Genomic DNA, 23,100 nt, shown 5'->3' with positions numbered 1-23,100 from the left:
AATCGCGGCCAAGGTAAAGTAAATAATAACTGTGATAGGGAATAATGATAGTACCGTATGAAAGTGATTTTTTTTTTTTTCGATACGTCAGTTGAATAAATCAACTTATTCGTTCAATTGTTCATACTATAAACAAAATTAATCTCGAATCTAAAATGAAATATCAACTAATAAGTAATAAGTAATTACCATTTAAATACGCATTTTATATAAAAATTATCAGTCCGCTTCGTTATTAACGTCTGCCAACGTACTATTAACGAATCAGTACTTTCAAAGTTGTTTTGGGTAATTTTAAGTAAGAGTTTCATGTTTGGAGAGGTCTCATAATAGTTTCGCAAACAAACGAACTAGCAACGAAGCAAACCCAAGAAAATAATGTACTAAGTTGTCTTTAAAGGTAAGTCATGATATTTTTTCACAGACGCGTAGTTATTTTGATATGTTATATGAATATAACATCGTAATCAATGTTTGTCTTGTGGATGTTGAATGTTTGAACTATTATGGATAACATTTTGAAATTTCATCGTTAAAGTAAAATCATTCTTCCGTTTAATAGAGCTTATCAAAATATGGCTACCTGGTTATCATTGGGAGTTCAATTTACTTCTATATCAAAATGTTCAGAAAAAAAAATAACAAGCAGTTGAATTTATTAATTATTTGCATTGTCAACACTCTGTATTTTTCAAATCGTTCAAAAAAGTTTCCAGTCTCCAATCATGATAAGTTTTTAAGCAAATTTGTTCAGCTAGGTTGCTTGAGAAATTCGCAACGACATATTAAGACCTATCAAAATTAAAATGATAGTCACGATGACATTTTTCACTATCGAAGTCTATTGGAGAAGTCATTGGCCTTGTTTATACAGAAGAGATGGAATCTGATATATTTGAAGCAAACTTAATTATCGACATTCAAGGGGGTCTAGCCATGGAGACATAGATATCATTTTCAGTTAGAGATATCATCTATGTATAGGAGCTCAAAATTTCTAAATATTGCTAAGTTTAGAAAAGACATAAGTTATATAATTCGAAGACATGGATTAAAAAATTGTATACATACTTGTACTATGCCTTATAACCAGTAATTTTTCAAATTCAACTTCATGCATGTGAAGTCCCTTACTCTTTGAAAAGGGCTAAAGAGTAAAAAATCTGCAATTATCTAACTTAGACAGTGAACTTCTCTAAGATGAACAAGTCGAAATAGCTGCTAGTAAAGTGATGAGAATTCTGATTGAGTGCAGAAACTTTAATAGGAAAAAGGAGAGCTGAGTTCTTAAAATACTACTCTGGATGTACGTCATGACAGTGAGACCCATAAGAATGTATTGGACAGTAAGTTCTAATATTGAAGTCAGTACATTAAAGCTATGAGGACATGTACAACCAGAACACTAGAGAAGTCATTTTTTCAATATCTAAGGGAACGAAGAATCGGATAACTTATTCCTCTGTGAGCAAATCATCCTTGTGATAATATATTCAAAGAAATGATTATCGAAAAGAACTTCACCACGATGTGAAGCAGAAGGAAAGCTAAAGTAGATTTAAAAATTCTAATGACTCCCCTTGGGAGTTAAAGCAAACCTTGAAAGAAACTATCCAAACATGGTGAATCATTGTAATAACCAAGCTGTCTTCTAGGAATTGAGCTTCCATGTCACCAACTAAAAAATGAATAGGCATAGGAAACTTATTCGGAGCTCGAGCGTATCGAGGAAGTTAATTTACTTGGCAAGAAAAATGCAAAAGCATTTCACTAGATACGAGATGTAAAAAATATCTGGATCCTACTAAAAATTTGCTAAACTGAACAAAAAATGCCAGAATTCTTTTACAAACGACACTGTGTCCTTGGTAGAACAACATAACATAACAACATGACTGCGAATATACCACAAGGTTCAGTACTCGGACACAGTATTGAATATCCAACATGAATATCAGATTGATACCACCGTAAGAGCAAGAAAAACAATAATTGACGGGGCGAATACAGCTCTACAGAAACAAAGAGTGGATATCAAAAATCGAACTAAGATTGGCGCCAGAAAAAGCAGTTATACTTAGCGGGTGTAGATATAAAAGAAATATGAAATTTGAAGTAAATAGGATAGAAATAATCCCCCATAAATAAATAAAAAACCTAGATATGTGAATAGGGAGAAAAATTAATTTTAGATCTCATGTGGTGAAAACGACAAACCACATACTACAGTCGATCTTGTTGTATGGATCTTCGATATGAGGAAGACACCTAGATATAAAAAGATAGACCAACAAATAGTAGAGAAAATTCATAGAAAGATCCTTCACGAGCTGCTAGCGGATACAGAACAATATCAAAGGCGTAATCCAAAACACCAATGAAATCCCTCCAATAGAACTCATTATAGAATAGCAAACACAAATTGAAAAGATGGGTGGAGAAAAAATTATATAAATGGAATGGCAAACAAGATGAGACAGAAATGTGAGCAAATGCCAAAGGACAAAAGATCTTATCCTTCAAATAGAAGTATGGGGCAACTGCCTACACCGTTGGCTGCATCTACTGCACCAAAGCGAACGTTATTCCACTGTCACAACTGAAACACAATTAGAAAAATGGCAGAAACGAAACAGCAACATTTCCAGATCAAGCCGATTTGATCCCGCTGATGACAATAGACAAACAAAACTGGTCCATAATAGCAGACATGATAAAGAGAATGATGAAAAACAGAGGAAAGAATAAGAGAACAAATTAAGCAGAAAAGGAAAGGAAAACAAGGACTGGCAGAAGTCTACGAGGACAGTTCCAGTTTCTACAGAAATAGAGGAAATGGTTTTACCTGCTTTAGTTAAAGAAATCTCTGCATGATGGTAAATATTTTGGGTAAACCGAATTTGGACAGAATTTAATCGACCAAAAACGTGTAAATCGGAAGTGACTATGTCATGATGAATGAAATAGCGCGTTTTTTAAGTTTCATCATTATCTAAATCATTTTTTCTCAAGTTTTGAACCATTACGACTTGATCCGTGTGTACAGAATTCCACGTTTCGTTGTCTTTAATGCTTTTATATTGATAGAATTCTTATATAAACACGTGCTGATATAAGACATAATTGAAATATATGAAGTGTGAATAGTATACATCCCTTAGGATAGTTATTAGGTTCTATTATCTAAAATCTGGTTATTGAAGTTTAGTTTGGAAAGAAAATTTCAATATTAGATAGAAATACGCTCTATCTAATCGCCTAAAACTATGGACTTCAGGATTTTGTGATACGATTTGTTATCCTTTAAAAAAATCATTTTTCTATACTTCAGATTCATTGTTAACTGTATGAGATAACTACATTTATTTAAACCTCAGTGTTTCGAAAAAATATTCACATTTTGATAAATCAAATCCTGAAGCTTGAAAGATATGGAAAATACAGGTTTGGATGGATTTTGTTGAGATTTATAGAAGTAAATTGTTTTAGATGTTATTGCATTTATTATATCATAATGTCCGATAGAAATGTACGTATATTAATATAAAAATGAAAGCAAGGAATACAAAACTAAAAATCTAAAACATTCAGTTATATTACCAAGAACTTAAGAATAATTTTTCATTTAAACATTAATATGTAGGATAAAAATCATCCCAGACATCTTCACCTGACATCATCGTTTACTTTTATAACAAAATGAATTTCTTTATTGTGTGGAATTGATTTAATTAGAATTGAACCCTACTAACTGAATTTTTTGTAAATTTTAAATGGAAATGTAAACTTTTTGTAATACAATCTGAATAAAAATATACAGGTACCAAGAGAACCTTTAACCAGTTTAATTTCAACTTCAATAAAATTAATTGGAGACAGTAGAAATGTCCAGTACAATAATTCGCACTCTTGGAATCTCTCAAAAACAATGAGAATAAGTCTACCTGAACTTTCTCTGAACTTAGAGGAAATGAAGATAACACAAAGAACATACGCCTTATATTAGTCCAAAGTCTTGTGTTTGTGGTATTGGAAAATGCTCATATGAGAAAAAGTTTCAAAAAAAAATATAGAAAACGGAAAGAGTACAAAACTGGATATTTATAATGCTATATCCAAAGAGTATGTTGACATAAAGGCGGATAAACCCTTGGCAAGACCTAAACCCTTTATCTATATAGAACATATAAAACAAGATTTATAGAAAAGAAGGATTTTCTGGGAAATTGTGGACACTAAGTTCAGTAGAGACAGTAACTTGCCGATTCTGCTCTGTAGAGGATAAAACCTCTTCTCGAAGAGTAAGAGACTGGGGAGCTTCAGAGCATTGGACCTGGAGACCTATGAAATGATAAATGAATATCTTTGGCATCTACAGCCATCCCACATCGTGAATATTCTGGGTATTAAAGAAGTAGGTTTACACCGAGAATCCTCATTTTCACACCAAGACAGCACAATAATAACAAACTTAATTAGTTGACTTCTTAATAGACACTGATAAGCTTAGGTTTATCACTATTTAATGCAGATGTGTGTAGGTGGAAGAGGTTATGCATAGATGATACAAGAAGTACCTGGACTGAAAAGGGAGGACCAAAGTGGACAAAGACCGTTTCATCTGCATATTGAAATAGGAAAAACTATCAACGGTGAGTTTGAGGGGAAGTTATTGAAATGTTTGAGCGAGAAATCAAGCATTTGGATAAGAAGAAAGTGTTGTTGCATGAAAACAATGTACCAGCTCACACGTACGTTATTGTAATGGTCAAAATTAATGAACTAAAGTTTGAATTGCTGCTTCATGCACCCTGTTCGCCAGATTTAGCCCCCACGGATTATTTTCTATTCCTAGACTTGAAAAAATTGCTCGGTGTTCAAAGATTTTCTAGCAATAAACAAGTGAAGTTTTACGTTGAAAAAGAAATATATTTTTTTCAGAAATTTTTGTGTTTTCTTTGTTGGGACAGGTACTTTTACAAACTTCGAGAAAAAACTCACTTTTATGTATAAAAAAATAATTGTCAAGTTCTGGAATTTGATTTTTAGTTTTGTTTCATAGCTTCGAATAATTTCTCATTTTTTCTACATTTAAAATTATTTAATTATATTTATTGTTGAAGAACTTGGATTTATATTCCCATTTTTTTTGTAAGATCACAAACTGTACAAAACAATACATTTAACGACATCGAAAGGACTTACGTATGAGGATGGCACAGAAAGACTTGAGCCATCTCGGTATGAGTTGTACCCAATAGTTCCCTATGCGTAAATCGGGCTCGTCAGTATATACTGTACAGTATACTTTACAGCAGTTATAGGAATGACTTTTTGCAACACTTACACTATATTTCAAGTTAATTTGTCATATAATAGTCGCTAAAAACTGTTAATTATACTTTACTGAAAATATAATTCAATAAATACTTATGACTCAATTTTATTGATTAACAAATTATTGAAAAAGATATCAAAATGTTTGACAAATATGAAAATCAAAGAGATTATGATGAGAAATCACGAGATTTCATCACATAGCACATAATCAGTTGATTTTCCTATGTACCTACATCGAATAGTGGAGAAAAAAATTGTGTCAAGAGAAGAAAGAATCATTGAAGAGGAATTCGAGAGGAAAACATCGTGAATGATATGATTTTATAAAATAAAAAGTTTGAAAAAGCGATAATTGATTTACATTTCACTGGAATCGAAGGAAAAATCATGTGGGGTGGAATAGAGGGTAAATAGACAGTAAGAAAAGGATTTTAAAATTTGAGATTGAAACCCAAATCCATTGTTAAATAGAAAATAGAAATAGTCAAAGATATATTCGAATATATAAATCGAAAAACTTGAGTTTATTGTTTATTGTAATGGCTAACAGAAAATACAAAAAGCATTTCTCAAAAGTTAACTGTGAATGTCAAAAATATATCATCAATTTTTTCTATCATAGAATACTGAGAAATGGGTGAAATACTAATAAAGAATGATGCAGTATTCAATAAAAAAGAAAGTTTGAGCCACAGCTGATTTTCTTTGTGATACTTTGATTTGCACACATGCTATCAAGACCATAAAGGTAGTCATACACTTATCGTCATCGGACGGAGTGTTCGCAACGAACGGCTCGGATTTATTTCGACGGCTGCGCACACAGGTAAGTAAGCTCCACATATTACCGATTCCAAGGTCTCTCGCCAGTCGTGAGTTTGATTTGCATCCTGTCGCTGTGGAAGTCTCGTTTATTACAAAAATTTTGGTTTTTGTGAAATTTACAGTATGCATATTGAAGAAATTATAATAGTTTCTTGCTTGTTGGCATAAGAAGAAGAGAAAGAGCAAAAGCCGACCAGAATGCCCTCAATTTGGGTTCACCAAATCAATCAGAAGGGACAGAAGTATGGAGATAACACTTACTACTCCAATTCATTGATTAAAGTACTTTAAATAATAATTATTATCATTATTACATTTTAGGAATCACATAAATTGTAACTATATAAATAAAATGAACGAAATCATTGAAATAAATGCCTTTTTACTTACTGGGATGATTCATCCTCCTTCATCTTTTACCAAATATTGTCCCTGCGTTGTTGATTTGAGTATTGAGAGTTCCTCATATTATATAACTCATCACTATCCTACACGATCACAATTTACTGAGCTATATTGAGTTATAATGAATAATATATAGATAGACGACACGGAGTCCGACACATGCTAAACGTCGGACTGAATATTCTAACTACTGTTGACATTCCGTACGGATTATTTGGAATGAATTTCCCTTCTCAAACACCGATCTCCGATACGTACGATGCGAATTTGTGCGCGCAGATCCATTTGAATCAATGTTTGTAATCACATTTGGAAAATCCGATCCGTCCGATGCTTGCGTGTGTGACTACCTTAATTATACCTCCTATAGTCTATTTTTATTTATGAGACAGGGACATACACGAAGGTGGCAAGATGAAACTGTTATAAGTCGAAAACAGGATATTTTGAATAACTTAATTCATCTACTGGTTTGGATCCACCAAGAGAAAAGGGGCGCAGACTGATTATTAAAAATATCGGCAGTTTAAACGGTTTTGATAGAGGGGGTTTATTTACTTTTGAATCTACTCGTAACCGTATCTACCGCGAGGACATTAATGCTGATATGGTTCGAACAAATGATAATATTAACGAATAATACAAATAGTCAATCGAAACATTTAGAAAAATTATCAACAGCCAAGTGTTTAAATAAATATTCGCAGGATTGGCTATACTCAAACATTTTCTTTTATGTAGATTCAGTAAATTTGAAATTGCAAAATTTTGTGGCTAAATCTCTAGCATATCGTATAGAAATGAACCTGATTGAATTGATATGAGCACAGATGAAGAAAGAATGGAAAAAGAATGAGTGATGTTAAGCAGTTTTTTTTTTGGAGGTTATAAATAATATGAAGCTGGAAATTTGGAAAGACACTTATTCATACAATTGAAGAAGGAAAGGAAATGTAAAAGTTGGATAATATTACTGATGAGAAAATGGAACGACTGATTATACAGGGTGTTTCAAAACTTTCGCATGCGAGTTACATCACTGCATTAAGCGAAAAAAATCGATTAAAAATCACCCTCATAGATTGATCGCAAATTAACAATAAGGTTTAGCCAATCAAAGCTTGTTGAACGTTTTAAGTTCCTCCCTATCGAGCCATAAAAGTATTTAGTTGCTGCGACATGTTTGAACTTGCGTTATAGACACGTGATTGTTTGGTGATTTTTAATCGATTTTTTTCGCTTAATGCAGTGATATAACTCGCATGCATACGTTTTAAAGCACCCGATATAAAAATTGGTTGCAACAGTTCTTCCGATTCCGATTCTAATTTGAATTTATAAGAATTAGCTCTAAAATTATGATGAGTTATTATATTGGAAATCTTTATGAACGTAAGGTTGTTAAAGAATCAAATTTCAAACCCTTATTATTCAAACCTATATTACCATTAAAAATTTCTTCAATTTCTGATTTCTTAGACCTTTTGATTATAAATGTTCTTGACTTTAGGACCCTTTTCAGTTCAGTCTATCAAAATATGATATTAACCCTTCCTTTTTGTTTTTTTATTTGATTGTAGTATGTGTTTATCCTTTTCTTGAATATGTTGTTGATCATTTTTTCCGGATAATTATTTTCTTTCAATGCAGTTTTTGCTTTTTGAATAGCTGAGCATCTAAATTTCAAATAATTAGATAATGGGGCAAGAGGTGTTTGAATACTTGAAATAATCGGTCGATTGGGAATGTCAGGCTTGTGCAGATTTGGTAAAACATATTTTAGGGGGTAAGGTATTTTGAATTTTCAATTTGATTGCATCTGCTGGTGAAATAAAAAGTTGTTCTTCCCAAGATCAAATTAGATCATTATTTTGTTTTTGATAATTCGTAGGGTCTCATCGTTGTCCCATCGTTCAATAATTTCATCATTTTATTATTATAATCTTCTGATTTCATGATAACAGTTTTATTGGATTTATCTGCTTTGAACATTTGGAGATTTCTGTTTCGATTGATAAATTCTTTGGTTATAATTTGAGGTTTGATATTGCTCTGTTGTTTTTTGTTTCCCAATTCATTTTTTTATTATTATTATCATATTATTAGTCATAATCCTACAAATATCAGATCTTATTTTATTTTGAATTTCGTTATTTAGAGGAATGATGTTACATTCATTATTACGTAAGATATATGTCATAGGTATTCTTTGTCACTAGAAATCTTTTGTGCAAAATGGGGACCTAAAGATAAAACTTCTTCCATTTCATCTGGTGTGACAATATCAATTAAATTTTCGATCTATTCTGATTCTAATTCATTTGTATTCCATGATTAAATCTTCCCCATGTTTTCTTCTTTGATTTACTACCATCCTTTTGTATTTCTTGATATTCACTCCTATTCCCAGTTATTCTATTGTCTTTATCGACATGTCTACTTTTTTCTTTATTATCCATGACAAATGTAAATAAAAAAGGATTAGGACTATCTCCTTGTTTCACTCCCATCTCCATCCTTTTTTTATATCTGTTTCTAGGGATTCCTATTTTCCTGATACTATCCCTTGCCATGTCTCTATCTATTGAGTCGAATGCAGCTTCCAAATCGATAAATGTAATGTGTAATTCTTCTCACTGTTTCATTGTCCTTGCTGTTTAGCTCCTCGATATTTATATGTAGCTATCGTTTGTTTCCATTTTCCATATTCACTTTTCTCCTCTTTCATTTTCTTATCAACGTATTTCCTTATTTTCATCTGGATCATACACGTAGAAGTTCTTAAGCCAATTGACGATAAGTATATTGCTCTGTAGTTTCTAGACTTTAGGTAATCTCGTGTTTTATGTGGTTTTAGGTGGTATCAATACCAATAGGTTATTGTTTTAACATTAGATTATAAATTTTCTTAATATTTCTCGACATTTATCTTAAAATTTTCGTAAAATATTCATAGGAATCACTTTATTTATTGTGATTGTTATGTTTTTTAAGTCATTTTCTAATTCTCTTATTATAGTAGTTGATTCGGTAATAGATAGTTGTATGATTTGGAAAATAAACTTAGATAAAACGTGATTTTCATTTCTATACTGCAGACGATTATTTCTAAATATCATATTTTGTTCAAGTTCTGAAAAGAGACCGAAAATCAAGAACATTTAGAAGCATTAATGTAACCAGTATGGCATTACATTCTTCATACCAAGTGGAAAAATAAAACATTTTTGAAAAATTTTTTTACTTTAAACTGAGGTTATAAGCTAGTTCATTAGTTAAAAATATAAGTGTACACCTGATTATATCAATTTTTTCAAAATTTCATAATTTTATTACTCTCTCATTAATAAAAATAGACTATAAAAGGGGTTGTTTATTCGTCTACTGTCTAAAAACAATCCATCCTGTTTTTCGCGTCCTGTGACCGTTATCAATCAATCTATTATATTAACTTTTATTGCTTCATTTACTGCTGCAGGGAGTAGTTATTTATTTCACATTGAGGAAGATTCCCTACCCATCATTTTACCTCGCATTAGCAAATGAAAAAGATTGCACATCACATGATAAACGTATTCTAATTAACTTCGATTTATAGTGTTAACTATTTCTAGTTCTAAAGATACTTTCATTAAATTACTTACTCTATAACTCCATTGAATATTTCTTTAGATTACAAATTAAGGAGAAATTGAGATATAATGTATGTACCCTTGTCTTCGTCCTCTTTTTATTTTAACCTCAGAGAAACTTTGGTTACCAACGTGAACGCTATGGGTATGATGTCAGTAGAAATTAGAATTCCATTAAACTCATTAAACTCATTCTGAACACACTATTCACACTTCACTGTCTGAAGCGCGTTTCGAGACGCCACTAGAAAACGTTTGTTGGTAAAAAACATTTCAATCTCTTTCCAAAACGTGAACAATTTTTTGTAAGGTAATATTCAGTCTCTGAAGACGATAACTTGGTTATCGAAAAGCGCTTCAGACAGTGCAATTGTGAGTGTTAGTGTAAACAGTGTGTTCAGTATGAATATCACCAACGGTTCCAGAAATTCCAACTTAAACTCAGTCATGGTTTTTGAATCATAGGAAATTTCAAATATACAATTTGGGGACTTAGAAATATCCTCAACTTTTGATTACGGGTGTTATTTTCTGTTTCAAAGATGAAACACTGATCATCAAGCATCCCTCTTATTTTCCTCAACGTATGATATAATCAATTTTAATTTATAAACAAAAAAAGCAGTATAATTATCAGTTTTTAACGAGAATAAGATACTAATTCTATGAAACTACATCAACATACTTTCTACGTTTCTCTAAATGCTTTCTTTAAGATTGAGTGTTGGTTTATCACTTTGCGATCCGTTATTAAATTGATCTATTGCGTCCAAATATTTAGCGAAAAAGCCTTGTATAACATCGCCAGTAGTTGAATTTAAGTAGTATATGTTTATGTTTATTTTGTGAAGTGGTATGTGGTGCAAAATGTCGAATATAAAGATATAAAGTTTCCTTTTTTAATATTATCATAATCATAATTATTTTATATATAACGAACATTTTTATTCACAATTCATAAGTACATAGAAAAATAACGAGTGATATCTTTCGATTCGAAAATGAAAAGCTCAAGAAATATAAAATATAACTCAACAATCCTAGCTTGACACCACGAAAGTTTACTCAATACTTGCTTCAATACTAATACAGATAAAAAGATTAGGAGAATGTGAAAGCAACGGACCCATACGGGAAGAAAAAGTAAACAGGAAAGAATCACACGAAATGATTAGAAAGAAGGTAGTACATAAAGTTAGGACATTGAATGAATGTGAAGAAAATAGCTGAAGAAATGATAAATAACGAAAAATAAACAAAAATTGGATGAATAACTTCATAAGATGGAAATATAGAAGAGGATCCAGAAAGCAATATGATAATTATTGAGCTATATCTACCATAAACAGACTATAAACTACAAGATGGGAGTTTGGAAACGAGATAAAGTATAAATTAGATAGAAACAGACAGCATTCAAATTTGCTAAAGATAATGAGGTCATAGTTAAAAACCGAATTCAAAGAGAGCTAGTACTAAGAGCAGAAATATGGAAGTACCTGAAGGAGATGGAAATGAAATCGTGAAAGAAAAAATACTTATAACAGGAATGGAATTAGAAAATATGTTAATCTGAAGAAGAACAAACTAATGGAGTGAAGAAATTGGAATGAATATAATAATAAAGAGATAGAATTAATAACAAAAACAATAAAGAGACTACAGTTGAATTGGTGTGGACATGAAATGTAATCAGACAGACAAGAGAACTGATGTAGCTATAGAATAATATCAAGAGTAGAAGAGGTAAAGAAGAATGTAGGTACATCAAAAGTAGATAGAGGATAAATGAGTGAAAGCTCTATATGAGATGAGGAGGAGATAGGAAAGATAGGAAAGATAGGAACATTGAATATTAAGAATTGAAGTTCATGGTAAGATTTTGAGTAGCCATAGTTCCAGAAAGTCAGTAATTCAATGCAATTTATAAAACAATAAAAAGCATAAATGAAATACCAGCAAAGTAATATAATAATATGTTGTCCACTCATTTTAATTATCAATTTGACTAGCAATTAACAAAATTAGCTTTCCAATGTTATAATTTCGACCTTTTTTATTTTCAAACTTGAATTTGATGGGAGGTTAATTGTCGAAAGATGAATATTTACGTATATCAGCTGCTGTAGGTGTTAATCGATTTTTCACCGCGTTGATTTCCAAGTACAAATGAAACGCTCGACAAAAAGATATAAACAATCCTTCATAAACTTGTAATATAGAGGATACTTGATAGATTTAGAACGAAAAACCTTCACATCTAATTCATACAACACAATCTCTTTGATCTTATTGAACTTCATACATTCCAAAAACGTCAAGCTAGGATATTTGGATTATACTGTATTAATGATTTCTAAATACAGCTAGTTCAAGTTCTAGAGGCTAGAATTAGTATCAAGGTTCTTCTAAATATTCATTTAATTTCATGAAAACACCTCAAGAAATATAGTTATTGTTCTAGTATATATTTCATCCATTGAATTCCTTCTCTGTTATGAGCGCATTGAAGTATTGGATTGAACAACAAAACTTTTTTGACAATAAAGTATTTATCTATATTTCTTTTGAACAGCGTTGCAATAAACTGAGATACTACTAATTTTTACTTTTTGTTTTTTTTTTGTCTATGTTTTCAATTGCATTTGAGGTCGATTCCTTCAAATATTTTTTCAGTTTTATTAGATCAATCTTTATTTTCTTGAGTCTCTTTTTAATATTGCTGTCCTCTTTTTTATCTTATCCTATACTTTATCCAATTTTATTCTGAAAAAGTGAATAATCTACTCACTTTTTGTGAATTTCTTGATATTTTTCTCTTATTAAATCTCCAACATCCGTCTCTATTACTTATAAACTTTCTAATTAATTTTTTTCAATCAATTTGGAAATAAAAAAAATATTTTTTGTTGTTTCGAAAGGTCAGAGACAGAATTGGATGGGATTTTCGAATCGAAATGTTTTCTATTTCAAAGAATTTTGAACATTCTTTTTTCAAACCACAGTCTAATTAAAAGATCCCTGTGTGGTTGTCATCAAATTGATATATATCAATTGTTCAAAGTTTTCATTTAACTTTAACGCAAAGAAATCCGAAGTATCATTCAAAAGGTAAATAAATATTGTACAATAAGACCGTACCTTTGAAAAAGTTATTTGCATATGGAAACTTTATATCCAGTTTACTAACTTGTTCATTGTTATGTGGTTTTTGCATGAGTAAGTTGGTGTGAATAATTTTATTCGTTTTGTATTATATAGTTAGTCGTTTCGCAAAAGTTGGGGAATTTTCTTTGTTATGTTTGTTACCATTCATCCTTTCAAATATTCATCTATTTGAACAAACAATTCTGTATACAATTAATCATATAGATTTCCGTAATAATTTGTAATTTCATTTATAGGGATTAAACATATATATCACGAGTTGGTTTAACTTGATACGGGGATATGTAAAAATACAACTCATTCTTCGATGGATTCTGTAGCGTTATCGCTTTCAGCCTGGAGAAAACGAATTACCCTTCGCATCAATAATGGCGGATATGTTTACGTGACTGTAGCACAACGCCGACTGACTCCTGAATGTAAACAATGGCAGAGTAAGTAGTGCGAGAGCTTGACAGTCGCCTACAGCGCATGCCCACTCTTTGCACGTGTTGCGTCTCCACGGTGGTTGCAAAAAACGGGCCTCATATGTTTGAATGATCAAAATGTGTTGAAATGGTGTAGACGTTTCCATTAAATATAATGACCTAGAAACTTGCACTTCACTATTGAGAAGTTCCAATAGAGACTCCCACAAGGTTCGAAATGACTATATTATCACTTTGTTACAAACAAATCCTAATATGCATTGTTCAAAGCCATCCTGCGAGGCAAAATATTGGGAAAAAGAAGTCAAGGTAGAAGACAAATATCTTGGTTAAAGAAATCTAGAACCTGGTTCAATGAATACTACTACGAATCTCAAGAATTTAACGTCAATCCTGTGAGTGGTGTCATTCGAATTCTATTAAAAGAAAATTATAAGGAATGGCAATATTTTCTCTACAATGAAAAAAAACAAAACGTTGCTATGAAAACAGAGACGCCACTGGAAAATGTTTGTTGGAAAAAAGTACTTCAATCTGTTTTAAGAACGTGAGAAATTTTTTGATGAAAAGCGATTGGAATATGATGGCAAGTTTAAAGAAGTTATCATCTTCAGAGAATGAAGGTAATCTTCAGTCTCTGAAGACGGTGACTAGGTTATCGAAACGTCAGACAGAGTAAATGAGAGTGTTGGTGGAGTGGTAGTCTGAACAGTGTGTTCAGTATGAATATCAACAAATTAGTTTACCGAATTTGTGACTTAATTATGACTTTCATGAAAAATTTTCTCTGATGAAATTTCCCGATTATTTTGTACACTATCAAATGTTGTTTTGCAGATTTTCTATTTATGTCACACTTGTTAATGCATGACGTCATCGAGTAATATTTTAAACGCATAACCGTGTATTTAGTTTTAGTTTAAATTGTTTGATCAAATTCGATTTTATGAGATATTTGAAATCAATACTTTATTATTACATCAGAACTAAATAAACATTATTTTATTCATGATTTTTGGTTTCGAAAATACAAAGGAATAGTTACAAAAAGCCGCCAAATTTTTTAATAATACATATCCTGACAGAATTCTTCATATTTCCAAGCCTAAGACGTCTCAAAATCGGAGGAAATTTAATGAAACTAGGGAAGTAACAAATATTCTCGGTTGAGAATAAAATAAAATAGCTACAAATGAAGATAATGAACTTAAAGTAAAAATTACATATACTTAATAAAGATATTAGGGAGAGATCTGTGAGAGAGATACTTGAAGAATGAATTTCATTCTCACCAAGCATTAATTGAAGTAATTGAGCCTGAAACTGATGTAAATAAAACATTTATGAATAACGTTGTGTTTTCCTATGAATCAACATTTGGCTTGATCGAATTTTCAAATCGACCTAATTGCCGGTATTAGTGAAATAATAATCTGCATTGAATGGAAAAAGGTCATACATAATATCCACAAAAACTGGAAATTTGGTGTGTAATAGTTAGATCAATAATAATTGCACTATTCTTCATAAGAGATACATTAAATTGTGATATAAATTCACAACTTTACGAGATTAGTACCAAAAAAAATTCGATTTCCAATCACACCCAGTTCACAGGGATTATACCCCCCTTCTCCCAAACTGTCTTGCATTCAGGCAAAATCTTAAGGAAGCTTCAAACTTTAGAAAAAATTTGATCGACGTAGCTAAATTGAAGGAAAACAACTAAACTGTCGCATAAGGAAAGTTGTGATCACAGTGATCACTTTTTCTGTGAATTCTTGACTCCCCAAGTGAGAAGCTGCTACCGCGCCAGTTTCCAAACATCCAATCAGTTATTAGAAGAATTTTGGTTTCAGGTATTCCACTCATTTATTCTGCTAGGGCTAGATAATACTTGAACTCTATTTTTACAGAAATAGAGTTATGAAGAGGTTTGATTGAGTGGCTGGAACTATATTCACTATATTTTTTTTGTCAGGGTAGCTATTCGAAGGCTATAGCTCATACAGATTTACTTTAAACTTTTAAAGAACTGAAATATGGAAAAATTACGTACAAAATATAACGCCTGAACTGATTCACTTGGAAACAACTATTGTAAATAAATGTTAGATTTTCAATTATTACGTATTTCGTATTAATATTAATAAATATTTTATCTTTGAATTTGATATTGTTCAACCTTAACTCAAGTATATTATATCTAAGATATTTTCAATCTAGAGCTGCTCCACGGTTGATATATTATAGGCTATGTCGATGACGAAGCTATCGTCATCACTGGATGGATCAGAGAGGAAATCCAAGATAAATTATTCAGCGCCATGTGGATTGTGAGGCTCGACGACCATGGAATATTCACTAGCGGTGAAAAAAACCGATCTAATCTTCTTGGCCAAGAAGCAGAAGGCAATATTTGACAAATAAGTATAAGCATTGAAAGTCGAAGAACTCTTCATCCAAACCAAAAAATTCAACAAACATTCAGGATTCATGAGTTTTGATGAATATCCGAATGTCACCAAAAGAAGATTGTTGATGTCAGTTACAAACTCTGTAACAGAACCGGCAGTATTAGCAATTGCTGGAACCATCCCAGTAGACCTGCTAGGATAAACAAAAGAATACGCAACGAAGAAGAGGCCAGTGGAGTCATCGACAAAGTCGAAGTGGCAAAGGAAGAAAGATTCGTAGCATTGGACCAATGGTAACAGAGATATGATACGGATCAACGAGGTAGATGGGTTAACTATCATCTGACCAAACTTATATCTGGACACGGTTACTTTCGGTTCTACCTGTTAAAACAAGGAAAATTAGATAGCCTCACTTGATACGCTTGCGGGCAAGCCACCGATACACATTCTTCATATGCAGTCATTGAGAATTACAACGCGGAGTACTACAAAAAAAGATCGGAAAATTCCCTCCCGAGAATATCGTAGGGATTATGATGGTGAAATAAGAAAACTGGGACACCGTAGCTTGAGTACGTAAAAACAATTTTACCGACGAAGAAACTGGACGGACCAGATAACGCCAAGCAACAGCTACAAATATTACAGAACAACGAATGAATAGAGGAAACCCAAAGCGAAGAACAGCCATTCTGTAGAATGCTAACTCGGATCCATGATGGGAACCTCAGAGAGGTTTACAGTAAAGAACAAGGATTTTAGTGGGTCGTACAAGTACAGCCCCACATATAGATCGGGCTCTCATGAAAATTTTTTTTCCGATGGCGTCATATCTAAAAAATGTGACATACAGAAAATTTGCAAACACCATTAGATAGTATACAACGATTCTATTTAATAAATGTATGAACAAATGATAGAAATAAAACTTTTCTCTTCTTATCTCAAGTATGGAGTTCTTATTATTATAATAAATATAGTTAATTTTCATATTGGTACTTAAAGAAGTTGTAATTGAATCTTTTTTGCACAAATTCAAGTTATATTATATATCAAAGCCAAAATGGATGTTTCTTTGTAGAAACCTTTTACCTCCAACTTATACGAAACGATTCAATGAAGTGAATAAATTCACCATGCAAATACCATATTATCCTAACAAAACAGGTTGCTGAAACGCTTGAAAATTTGATCAATAAAACATTTCAGCTCGAAGTACGTAATAGTCATTTATTTAGTAATCACAATTCTATTTGAATTCGTTTAATACATCTCGTGATATAATTACACCAAAGTCTATACATTCATTTTCATATCTGGAATAATATAGAAATTTAATTGTATTAACTTAATCAATAGCATGCCATTATGTAACATGTATTGATAATAATCCTTCAATGATTTAGTTATTTATACCTTATCGACGTGTAAATTGCTTCCAAAATGATGGGATTTCGAGCAAGAATACGAATTTGTGATAATTAAATTATTCATGTAAGACCGTGAAGTATACGTTCATTAGAGAAGCTGCTCAAAGAGAACTAAGCTTCGGTTGATAATGAATGATATTTTTTTAACTCAAAAATTAAGCCCCCAATATGACATTATACGTAAGCTACAAATAATTACTAAAATAAAATGTTTATCATATAAATTTTCAATTCTTCTCTTAAATATTATAATCATTCCAATTAACAGAATTATGGTAAGTGTACAATTTTTATAGGTGAAAAAATCAATAGTTTCTAATGACCAGAAAGTGTTATGTATAACTTCGAATATTTTAATTAAGATTATGATCCAACTTAATTTAGGAAGCCAGGAATCCCTTCCAACTTGTTGTCACTTCTCAGCCGCCAAATCAAAAATCAACAATAAATATCTTTCGGTGTATAACTCTATTAAAATTTTGGGTCTTATCTCTCATAACAACTGGAAGGATTATATTAAAAAAAAATAAAAAACAAATTGGAACATTTAAAAAACTTTGATTCATCTTCAATGGGTAGGTAATGAAAAAACCCTGCCACTGGTCTACAATACTCTCGTTGGTTCCAAATTAAATTACTAAATCCAGCCCGTTTGAAAGCATCTATAGTGAATCCAATAAATCTAATCTATGACTGAGACGACAACTACTTCTCATGTAATACTGTGCAAAAGTTTCGGCACAACCTGATAATCCAGTTTATCTCTGATAAATCGTTTATCTGACACTAATAATTTTTGCCTGTACTCCAATCACTTCCAGAAATCCTATGATCACTCATTCCCAAAAATAATGTCAGCCTATCAGAAACAGCCCCTATTCCTACCTATCCTTCTTATAAAAGGCAATAACCAAAATTGATAAACTGATGCATCTAAATCATACGATTTCATTTACCATCTTCTGCTAGCCTCTACAGAGAAAAATTATATGCAATCCTCTAAACCTCGAACTCCCTATCCCCTGACGACAATCAGCTATATGCACAGACTCTCTCACATCAATAAACTTCATTAGAAAATATGTCCAGTACACTTTATCATTCAGAATATTCATGACTCTATTGACCATCTTGCAAGATCTGGTTTTACCATTACTTTAATCTTGGTACCGTCTCATACTGGCATACATGGGAACGAACTAGCAGTTCAAGATGCAAGAGAAGCTTCGATGGCTAGCCTCCACAGTGATGTCATAGCTAGTATAAGATCGATGGACAAACCACTGGGCAAGCTGCAACACTAAGCTACATGAAATTCAACGGTCAATCGACCTCAGAAACCTACCTCTCATGAGTCGTCTATGTATAAACAAGTTGTCCACAATACTCCAATAAGCGCCGTAGCCACTTGCCAGGAAGTTCACTCTACGAAGGTTTGAATAACGTGCAACAGTTACCAATATTTGAAAGACATGAATATAAATAGAGGAGCAACGTATCAATCTCAAATTTCTTGTTAAATTTGGAAAAACTTCGACCAAGTACTATAAACTGTTGCAAGAGGCCTATGGGAACAATCTCGTGCGCGTGTGTTTGATTGGTATAAACGCTTTAGTAAGGGCCAAGAAAGCACTGAAGATGACCAGCCCCCAGGTCACCCTATGACTATTTCAACTCCGGAAACAGTGACCAAAACCAACCAAATTGTGCGTGCAGATCGTCGAATGAGCATCCGGATGATTGCCGAGGCTGTAAACGCCGATGAAGAAACGGTTAGAAAAATTTCACAAGAGGAATTACACATGACAAAAGTCTGTGCGAAGTTGGTGCCAAAAAATCTGACTCCTGTCCAAATTGTGTGAAATTATTTATTCCGCCATGCACATTACTTGGACATACATAATCATCCATTAAAAATTCATAATATTCGAATATATAATTTAGAAAATATATTTAGATAGAAATATAACTCGAATCGAGGGGTCGTATGAGAATGGTTTTTTCATCTAGCAGTATTATTTTCACGTTATCTACTCACTTCCTAATTCTTTACATCAAGTCTCGGAACACCATGTGTACCAAGGAGTAATTAGCAAAAAATAAAAAGCAGTTTCTCGAGCTTGGTCATATCACCAAGATAAAAAGAAGTAAGTTTTGATGCGAAATAAGATATTATGATTGAGTTTCAAGAAAACCCACAATTCTGGTCGAAAAGCAGCTCCACTGCCCAAGGTTATACTACAATAATTTCTTTGGATATTAAAGGAACATAAAAGGGTTACCTATAAAATGACTCATGTGCTCATAAAAGACAATTTCAATTGGAGAATTTATTTTTGTGGACAAATGATGCCGATGTAAAATATCAATGTGATCTAATCAGAAGATGCTTTGTGTTTTGTTGACAACACATTTACATTTCGCAGTCATGTTAATCCTAAAAATGCCATTATTAATATAATGAGAATCCTCACTGGATTAGGGAATATACACAATACTCTGAAAAAGTTAATGTTTGGGCAAGAATTACTGGAAATCATTTTATAATTGATTAAAACTTCAATGGGACTAAATATTGTTACTAAATCGTCCACTATATGCACCGTGAAGCCGGCACTGTTCGTTTATGTCAATGGAATCTAAAATTTAACGGATACGCCGGGTACAATTTTTCACTTTCTTTGATAGTCTTGCTTATGTCATTTTGTGAACATACCAGATGCTTCCTTTCTGTACATGTTGTCTCTTTCACACCCATTTGTTCCTTAATTCTCTCCTTAGTCACTTTTCTCAATCTAGATGTCTTAGATGCCCTTCTTATTGCATCCATATCTGTAGCTCCTATTTTTAGCATAATTTTTTTACTCTAATCCATAATTAACGTGATTTGATAATGTGTCAATTGCCAATTTTCTTTGATTGTCTATTTCTGTACTCCATAGAATTCCATAAATGGCTTTTCCTATTGTTTATTCTCGATTTTATTTCGGTTTCATCCGTCTCTTATCTATTAAAATTCACGTCTAAATATCTATAGCTATGAAATTTTTTTATTGTTCCCTGGGCTTTTCAGTGATTTTGTTTTGTAATATTGATTTGAGGAGCCTATATTCCGTATTTTTCTTTAAGTATATGATTCACCATGACTTGTTGTAGGCAGAACATCTGTGCAAGATCTTTTTGCACGAAAGCCATATTGTTCTTTCCCTTCTTTGTGTTTGTACTCTGTTTCTTTAAGATCTTTCATTATTCTTCCGTAGTTTCTACTTGATTAGATGATTCTTTATAGTTATTATAGTCTAATTTGATGATTTTCTTGTATATCGATATTATAAAGGCCATTTTCCACTATTTTGGTATACTTTTTTCTGTAAGCTCGTGATAAATTTTCATTTCTGGACGTGTAATGAACGATATTTTTCATAATACTCAACTCAAAAAAGGATAAGAATCGGATTTAGATAATTATATTTTCAATAATGATAACCCAAGACATTCATAATAGATTACACACTGCACCTTGCAAGTTGCAGTTTAACTAGATTACAAATACAAAACATGAACCTCCCTACTATATGAAAAACCCTGAAGTCATATTTTTTGTGAAGGATGAGTTTCTGACTTTACTTCCCTATAATATCGGGTGAAATGATCATCCAAATACCTTGAGAGCAAACCCGGCATTGTAATTATACTTTTTGACTTTGGCAAAGTGGTAACACAAAATTTAAAAGCATCAGCATTAGACATTAATAAATGCTCAAGATTGTTCTACAAGTTGAGATCCGGTAAGATTGATTCCTCTAATTCCTATCGATCATCTTCAATCATAAGTTACAGAAAATGAAAGAATAAGGAGTAAATCTACTTCGTATTTAGTTGGTAATGGGATTCATATTCATACCGCGAGTGTAGAACTACTCGAAATTTTTTAACCAACACTTCATACACTCACCCACCAACTGAGTGTTACCAACTTCTTTCTAATAGCAAACTCTATCAAATGCATAAAACTTCTCCGATTTTGTACAATCTTTTTCGACTGTGAACATTTTTTTCGTGGAAATTTATTACGGAATCAAAGCACTTGAGTTTCCTAATCAAAAGTTTAATTAGCTAAAGAATTTTTGAAGTGATTCATGAAAATAATAAAATGAGTATTTTGAAAGGAGTTTTACTTTTTATACGTGGTGGACATACTTTATTGGGTATTTTTGCCATTTTACGAGGGTTGGTACTAAAATAAAGTAGATGCGCTGTCACGAGACTGGTGTGCTCCTTCACGTCCTTTCTCCCAGTTCTCGCCCCGCCGCCGAGCTGTTCACAACGTGCGAATTACACTCTATGGCTCTACGTTTCTTCGATGGGTATTCATACCCAACTAAAAGAATAAGAGTGTGCAAATGGTACAGAGAATATAAACACGGACGTACAGATTTGATAGGAATACTATCTCACACCCTTTTATAGCCCAGACTTGGTACCCAGTGATTACTATCTCTTTCCTGACTTAAAAAAACACGAAGACTGCAAACATCTACGATTCAGTCATAAAGACGATGGTACACTTCATGCAAAAATGCATAGATCTAAAGGGGGATTTTGTTGTTAAATAGACGGATTTCTAAGCTTTCAAAAAATATATTATTCAATGCCCATAAACATGTTTTCTATCGTGAAATTTATGTTATGGACAAGCCTAGTATTTTATGGTTTTTATTAGTATCGGTACATACTTTTAGATTGCATTCAATATTGATTTGGTTCTGATTATTTGAGAATAATTCTATCTATATCAATTCTAAAAATATAGTTTCAGACCTGTAAATTATCTTTGGATTCATGCAAACTTTGTTTGAATGCCTTGGACGGCTTCATATATATCTACACATTGCACAGCAATATAAATTACTCTAGATCTTTCTATCATGTTGAGCAAGCATGTAGAGTAAAAATCTAAATCACTTCGCAAACTACTAGCTTCTATATTGTAACTACCCCTATAGATAACATTGACTACTTTGAAAGCTTATCGTGCTAAACACAAAAACTACATTTACATTGGTTATTGTCACAAATTTTCATGAAGGTCTTTTGGTAAACGAGTTCCGTTGCGTTCGAATTGACACATTTACTTCAATTCTGAATAATATATTTTTTCTTTATACGAATTGGAAATATGACACTCTTGAACGTTGGAAATACGTATTTATTATCTCATTATTCCTTATCGGAATCAACCTCATTTCCTAAGGTCTGTTAATCATATAGTTAAGTGATTCAAAGTGTCCCTCATCACAGTAACGTCCCATTATTGATTGCTTATTCATTATTATGAATTCTAACCTCATTGTTCATATTTCGTATTTATATCAGTCTAACTTTAATAATATTCAATTATTTATTTATATTTCATATTGATGTGACTCTAAATGACCATAAATATTCATAT

General features: G+C 32.0%; 1 protein-coding gene across 1 annotated transcript in view; it reads right to left on the bottom strand.

Annotated features, from left to right (window-relative positions):
- The window catches only part of LOC130449490 (SCY1-like protein 2), a 121,338-nt gene that overhangs the window by 23,769 nt on the left and 74,469 nt on the right, over nt 1-23,100 (bottom strand). The window contains exon 13 of the mRNA XM_056787341.1: nt 5,206-5,265. Within this exon, the coding sequence (XP_056643319.1) occupies nt 5,206-5,265 (60 nt within the window). The remainder of the gene's footprint in view (nt 1-5,205; nt 5,266-23,100) is intronic.

Source organism: Diorhabda sublineata, chromosome 10, assembly GCF_026230105.1.
Source record: "Diorhabda sublineata isolate icDioSubl1.1 chromosome 10, icDioSubl1.1, whole genome shotgun sequence".
In the NCBI taxonomy this organism is placed as follows: Eukaryota; Metazoa; Arthropoda; class Insecta; order Coleoptera; family Chrysomelidae; genus Diorhabda; species Diorhabda sublineata.
This window is presented reverse-complemented; position numbering and strand designations above follow the sequence as displayed.